The sequence below is a fragment of the Rutidosis leptorrhynchoides genome, chromosome 2 (genome assembly GCF_046630445.1).
Source record: "Rutidosis leptorrhynchoides isolate AG116_Rl617_1_P2 chromosome 2, CSIRO_AGI_Rlap_v1, whole genome shotgun sequence".
NCBI lineage: Eukaryota > Viridiplantae > Streptophyta > Magnoliopsida > Asterales > Asteraceae > Rutidosis > Rutidosis leptorrhynchoides.
The window spans coordinates 381756724-381763928 of record NC_092334.1 but is presented as its reverse complement, the minus strand read 5'-3'; the positions used below and the strand labels follow the sequence as shown (position 1 = coordinate 381763928).

The window sequence follows — 7205 nt, the reverse complement described above, 5'->3', positions numbered from 1 at the left end:
TGAACGGGTCTTGATTCATTAAAAGCTTCAGCGTGATCGTCTAGCTTCAAAATTGAGTTATGAGGTGTGAAAAAATTCGTGGCTGAAAGGGTTAGTATTTATAGATTACGTATAACTTGTCCTCTAAGCCAAAAATCCCTCAAATTCGTCTATGTGATAGTAGCTAAAAATAGACAACTGTAAAAGTATGGTGGTCAAACAGTATTTTTACGGCCCACCACAAACATGCGTAAAATCCGATCATAAGTATACGCCATGAACGCTTCTGTTTTGATTTAAAAAAAAAAAAAAACAATGACCGTAAAATTACGATACCCGGACTGTAAGAATACGGCCTTTGAAGTTTGGCCGTAAAAATATGGTCTTCTGTTAAAATTTTCAAAATACACTAACCGTATTTTTTATAGTGAGATCGCCATATTTTTATGGTCATCACAAAATCTCAGCAAATCTTCATTTTTTAACCATGTATTCTTCACTAATCTTAAAGTATCACAAAACTAACACAAATGACATGTTTTCACCATTTAACTCTGGTCATTTTCTTCATGCAAACACAAATGTGAGCATAAAATATGGACCGAATGATTAGTCATCAATTTGAAAACGCGTTGTATTTTCAGTACAACTAAATTCATAAAACTTATAGAGTTCACGAACACGATCCAGATAACGCGGATCATTGTTCGTTATAAATAAATCTAGCTGCAAATTTTCAAACATTTGCATCTCTCCCTCAACATAGAGAGCACGTCTAGAAATCCGATAATGACGACACTCTCCTATACTAATTTCCTTCTCCGAATCAGATATATTTATGTAGTAATTTGATAGTTTGGATTGTGAAATTAACTGATCATAGGACATTCTATTTAAAGAGGTAAAAAGTTATCCTAAAAATCTCGAAAATGTCAGAAAATCTTGTCCCGAAAATGTGATCTTAATTTAATCTTATCTTGTAGCAAGTAGGCAACTCACAAAACTGGCAACATCATGAAAATACGGAAGTGGGCTAAATTTCACTGTCGTTGCATTTGGTGCTGCTTTTTGTTCGTATATCTTTTCATCTGTAATGGGTTTGTATTGCCCTGTTTGTATTTGTTAAGATTACAGGAGCCAATTGTTGTAAATATGCATGGATCTCCCGTGCCTTAATGTACACATTTCATTTATAATTAATAAATTTGCTGGCTTTTAAAAGAAAGAAAAAAAAAAAAAAATAGACAACGAAATTGGTAAGAGAGTAGACAATTGGACACGTGACTATTAAGAAGGGTAAATTGATGTCATTTTCAACAAGGATTACGTAATAAATTACCAAATTAGACAAGGGGGTCAAAAGTACAACCAACAAGCTTTTGCATGCTTGGAAAAATTGATCCAAAATGAAGCAACATAAATATTCTACCTGCCACCCCTTCCTCTTATATCTAATATCATAATCACTCCCTCAAAATTCATAATTAACTATTTTCACACTTTCCTAAAAAATATCCCAGCCTTGACTTAAAATGGAGCAGTTGATGTTCTTTGGAGGCCCCCCTTTTTGGTTGTTTGAGCAGCTGTTGCCACCTGTAACTGTTCATTTATATATATGTTACACATACACATATTATACATATTTATAAATAGATAGAAATTTAAATTATATTATATTTTATATTTATATCACCAATTTAAATAAAAATGCTTGCTTTAACCTGTTGTTGCTGTCGTTTGAGCATCGCGTTTTCTTCTTTCAAACGTTCGACTTCGTTTTCTAATTCGTTCGTGTAAGCCTAGAAAAAATTAACAATCATACTTGAATCGACAGCGGCTAAGTTTTAAGTAAAATATCACACAGAAAAATTATGCGTAAAATGCACTTAAAATTGAGAGCTCTAATTGATACTAAGTTGTTTGATGACAAAAATGCGTTTTTTATGGCCTAAATTAAGTTGACAATCGAAAATGTATGTGTAACGTGAGAAAATTTCTACTCCGGTAGATTACAGAAATCGTCCTTTATGTCCCAATTCGTGGATTATAGTTGTGCCCGTTTATCAAGAAACGATTTTTCTGTACATTATTTTGAATTTAGTAATTTAGTAATTATGATACACCAAATTTTTTTATTTTGGCAACAAATTTTCTTGGCAAACTATTTCTATGATTGGTAGAGGGTCAAAAATACACTGATTAAACTTTGGTAGCCATTATAACAAGTGGGGTCCTCCAGTTCCACTTGTTCTTCAAACAAGGTCATTTATGTAATTTTAATACAGAATAGCCGTATACATAAATAAAATCATCATCATAACTTTTACAGTAACAACTTACTATGTACAGAAATATAAATCAACAAATTATATTGTATAAGATTCACCAAAAACATAAATCAACAAGTTATATTGTATAAATCATAATACAAAATTATGTAGAATTATTAATAAAGAGAGTAAACATATAACCTGCATTTAATTTGTGACATAAATTTTCTTCTTTTTTAAATCTGGTTATATTTATTTCATTATGTTAAATGCACAAGAATATAACATCAATAATAAATAAATAAATAAATTCAATAATAACACAAGGTTAAATTTATAAGAAAATGAAAAATGAGTTTTGGTCATTCATGGTTTTTTTTTTTTAATTTTTTTTTTCTAGTTGATAGAAATTTTTAGCTATTAATCTTAATTATTTTTGGTTGCACATAGAGTTTTAACCAATAACTTCATTTTTCTTCTATGAAATTTTCTAACGATATTTTTTAGGATATCATTAGAATATTTCATTTAATATTAAATTTTAGTGACAGTTATTCAAATATAAAGAATCATGCTTTAGGTTGTAAAACATGATTGTACAGTAAACATGATTGATTGTGTAAATGACAAAAATAGCCATAAAATAGTTATGTACATACCTTTTTATTTCATTTAAATTTGCAAAAGAAAAAATGCATTTCTAACAAAATTTTACTTCAATAAACTTAATTTTGAACTATTATTATTTGACTTCATATTTCTTTTAGTTTATGTTTTTTTTATTTCATAGAAATAAATAATAAATGACCTCCATATATAAAAATTATAAAATAGTCATGAATGAGGTCAAGGTTGAGTTGACTAATAAATGAAGAAAAGAGAGAGTTATTACGAGTACGGAGTAGTAGTTTCCACCAACCTGTTTTCGGGCCCTTGACCGAGCAGCTGACTCCCGGTTCTTTATCATCCGTTTGTGCCGGCGGTCACCACCGTTCCGGTCGGTAGCCGGTAACATCCTCATCCCACCAATGCCATGACCTAACAAACCTGAAGAAGAGTTAGCCGATGCCAAAACTTGGTCAAACGGCACATCCAAAGGACAAACATTCCGGGTCGGATCCTCAGTCAGAAAATTCAACTGGTCCGGACCCGAGTTCAAGTTCAACAACATCGGTGGTTGCTGTGGTGGTGATGGAGTGCTTCCATATCTTGGTGATGAACCACAAACAGTAGTAGTGGGTGTGACGTCATTACTCGAAAAGGGTTTTGCTAAAAAGTCTTGAAGAATAAAACCACGGTAGCCTTTTACGGTGGCGTCACGGTGGTTTGTGGTGGCAGATGGGTTGATATCTTTCCAAACTTCCTCCATAGTTTTACTTGTGTGTGTAAAAGGTGTGTGTTTTGAACAACAAGAAGAAGATGACGATGATAAAATTGTGTTAGTGCTAATTATACGATCATTATCATTATTGTTGTTATTGTTACAGTTACAATGAGATTGCATTAGTAAAGGTTTATAGTGTGTGTGGGTGTGTTTAGAGTGTGTGTAAGAGATAGAAGTGAAATCTAAAATGACATTTGTCATAGGACTACATAACAAGTCTATCAAGGTTTGTACAAAAAGAGGGAAATGGTGACAGTGAGCAGTAGTACCCTTGAGTCTTGAATGGTCATGAAACTTGGCGTTTTGTGATACACAAAACCCTATGATGTGGTGGCAACAAAGATGCTTAACTTAATTTCGAACCTAGGAGGACGTGACAAAGATTTGGTTGTTTACATTTGTTGAGTCTATTTGGGAAATTCTTTTCTGTTTATATACCCATGCCAATTTTATTACTTTTTCCTTATACTAGGATGACTCACATATTATGATATGCTTTGTAATTTGTAATTCGTCCATCCCATAGAGTTTCCACAATACCAAATTAATATGTCCAATTATAAATGGGTGATGGTATGTACATAACTTAATTTTATTATATACATAATCATCATGCTTTATACTATTGTACAGTACAATATTGTAAAGCTTGAAAGTTGTGTACATAACAAAATTAAGTTGTGTACATACCACTCCCCTAAATCTCACCTTCGTGTATTGGAACCGATTAAAATTAAAATATCTATCTATTTTACACATATAATAACAACAAAGTTGAAAATAGGCCATTTTAATAGCTACAACTAATCTTAGCCATTCATTCAATTAGTATCAATAATATAGACCATTAATTTTTTTCTAATCTTCATAATGACCTCATAAGCAAGAAGTTTATTTGTTTGATTACTATAATACTATTCTCATAACGATTTTAATGTTCATTAATGAGTAAATTATAATCAATAATTTATTTATATGGGAAACTAGACATAAAGTTTAAGAAAAAAAAATATAAAACATGATGTTATTTGCGCTTATGGTTTTATTTGTTTTGATTTTATCGACACTATACAACATTATTCTATGATTTGGTTCCATTACTGGCAACCATTCTAATATTATAAAATATGAGTTTATGGAGTTTCAAATTTATTCTTGGTTAGTCCCATATAAAAGCCCCGCGAATTTGCGGGTATTAAACTAGTGTTATATGAAGAGATACTGTATTTTATTGAAAGACAATGAAATTAGTGAAATTTAAAAAAATCTATTAATAATACACCTACCGTATATACTATAATATTTCCATAAATAACTAGTTAAGGCTCACACTAAATGAAAATTGACTATCGGTCAACATCCGGTTAGCTAAATACCATAACCTAGAATAACGAATTAGCAGAAAATAAAAGATCACAAGTATATCATTAACGACTTATGGCTCCCGGATAACGTATAGATGACATCAGCATACAGGCTATTAGTAAGACCAAATACGTCAACAAGTCAATGACATGCTCACGACTCACAGACTACTCACATACATCGGCGACGTCACTCGAACTCCGTACATGGGGTTGACGTCACGTAGGCCTTACAAATGGCAGTGCGCATACGTGCCAATAGCGCCACGTAAACTCAACGAATAAGACTTAAAAGGCTTGGGCCCAATTACCAATATTGTCCAGCCATATAAGGAACAACACGTCATGGTCAGGCCCATGAAAAATACTAAACCCTAGTGTTTGCCTAAAAATATGCTACTGTCAATCATAAGAAATACACACTGAGACACACATGATAAGTCACATCAAGAGAGTTGATACTTTATCTCAATCAACTCACTAACTCACTCACTCGGTCCATATCCGAGTCGAATACATCCAACTTGGTTGTACGCAACCCCTTTGATATCCTCATCTCTAAATGGGTTATTCACGATATCGGAACCAGAGAGCGAACATCCAACCCCAAAACACTCAACCATACTCTCTGTTCTCAAGAATATAACTGAGAACCGGCTCACGACTGGGTGACGAAAATAAGTTTTATCAAATGGCGCCATCCTTTACGAACTAAAATATCACACATAGGTCTAATATTCGTGGAACTACACACCTACAAACACAAAAAAAAAAAAAACCAAAAATTACAATCACCAACAGTCGAAAACTAAATGGCCACGGCGTCGGAGCAACCAGTAGCTGACGCGTCAGTTGCAGCAGTTATTGTATCCACACCTCTCGACACCGGTCACAATGGACCTGTATTGATTAAAGATCTCACAGGTGATGAAGCGTTCACAAGCACACATAGAGAAGAGGTGGCAAATAAAAACTTTGGACACAACAGTCTGCGCTTACTGATCAGACAATAACGTTTAAACTTCAACAACCACATCTTTGGTGGTCAAGACGGGGTGAAATTAAATAATTACCGAGAACTCGACTATATCGGCGGATGCATGGGAATCTTCCGTCTCCTGAGGTCTTGATCTTCTGCTGGAGGAATCGATCTCGATGTCTTTCAAGTCGGATGGCTTACTGATCGTCTTTTTGAAACGAATCACCATACTACGATTTTGGTCCTTTATATCAAGTTGCATAATTTCTTTGTAATGTCTCAGAGTTGCTTCTGAGAAGAGTTAGGATATTTCTTCCCTTAAAGAGATTCGACTGGTGGAAATAGCGTACATCTCTTCCTGATTAGAAAAACAGGTAGGGCGATCAATTTTGAAGGTAACGCTCTCCCCATGTGATCGTAACCAAGGTTTGATTGTACACATCAATGAAAGTCCTAGCTGTATTCATAAACGATCTTCCTAAGACGATAGGTCATAAGATTGATGCTTACTCCTAAATCGAAAAATGCTCGAATGGTTCCACATTGGTAGATTGAACACATGAAGGTGAACCGGCCCGTATCTCATAGCATTTCAGGTACAGAGTCCCTTAGTACTGCTGATGTAACACTGTATTTATTTATTTAAATCACAACGGAAAATATATTTAAAAAAGCGTACCCTTACATACATAAAAACATAATTTTACACATTCGTCCTTAATTACATCATTACTAAAACAACATGTGTTACGTTAATATCTGATTACATATATAAAATACTAGACATCAGAGTAGCTTTGTCAAACATATCTTCACCAGGTCCTCACCCTTCTATCCAGCAATCAAAAGATCCAAAACCTGCAAGGGAGGATGTAGGGAATTAGCACGAAGCTAAGTAAATGGAACTACCTATTAGATCTAGCATATATTACCAACTTGTACAACAACAATCAACTAACACCAAACAACTCCAACTAGAGGACCGGTGACTCGTACGTGCCTACGATCACTAGCTGATTGGACTAAGATCTACCTGTAGTCCCTACTACTGAATCTCCAGTATAGTCATCCACATGCAAAATATCCATCATTTAGTACTATACTCAACAGCCAGTAGCACATGCACCCAACTGATATGCCTGAATCGGACGGTTTATTTATGCGGTGTCGTTAGGTCGCAAAACGTCAATTCAGGATATCAATAGAAGAAGTTGATTGTTTAATTTATA

The 7205-nt window shown here is 33.8% G+C and overlaps 1 protein-coding gene across 1 annotated transcript; it reads right to left on the bottom strand.

Moving 5' to 3' along the window:
* Positions 1 to 1506: 1506 nt before the first annotated feature.
* Positions 1507 to 3753, bottom strand: LOC139889033 (bZIP transcription factor 27-like). Its single transcript, XM_071872006.1, has 3 exons — positions 3169 to 3753; positions 1701 to 1778; positions 1507 to 1578 (listed from the first exon to the last, which is right to left on the bottom strand). The coding sequence occupies exons 1-3, from the start codon at positions 3751 to 3753 to the stop codon at positions 1507 to 1509; spliced, it is 735 nt and encodes a 244-aa protein (XP_071728107.1).
* Positions 3754 to 7205: the final 3452 nt, after the last annotated feature.

What these genes read in the sequence shown, in the direction of transcription:
- LOC139889033 (XM_071872006.1), bottom strand. Translation starts at nt 3,753, where the DNA reads ATGCAATCTCATTGTAACTGTAACAATAACAACAATAATGATAATGAT. An exon ending in GGTCAAGGGCCCGAAAACAG is followed by an intron (nt 1,779 to 3,168) that starts GTTGGTGGAAAC and finishes AATTTTTTCTAG; the next exon opens with GCTTACACGAACGAATTAGA. An exon ending in TCAAACGACAGCAACAACAG is followed by an intron (nt 1,579 to 1,700) that starts GTTAAAGCAAGC and finishes ATAAATGAACAG; the next exon opens with TTACAGGTGGCAACAGCTGC.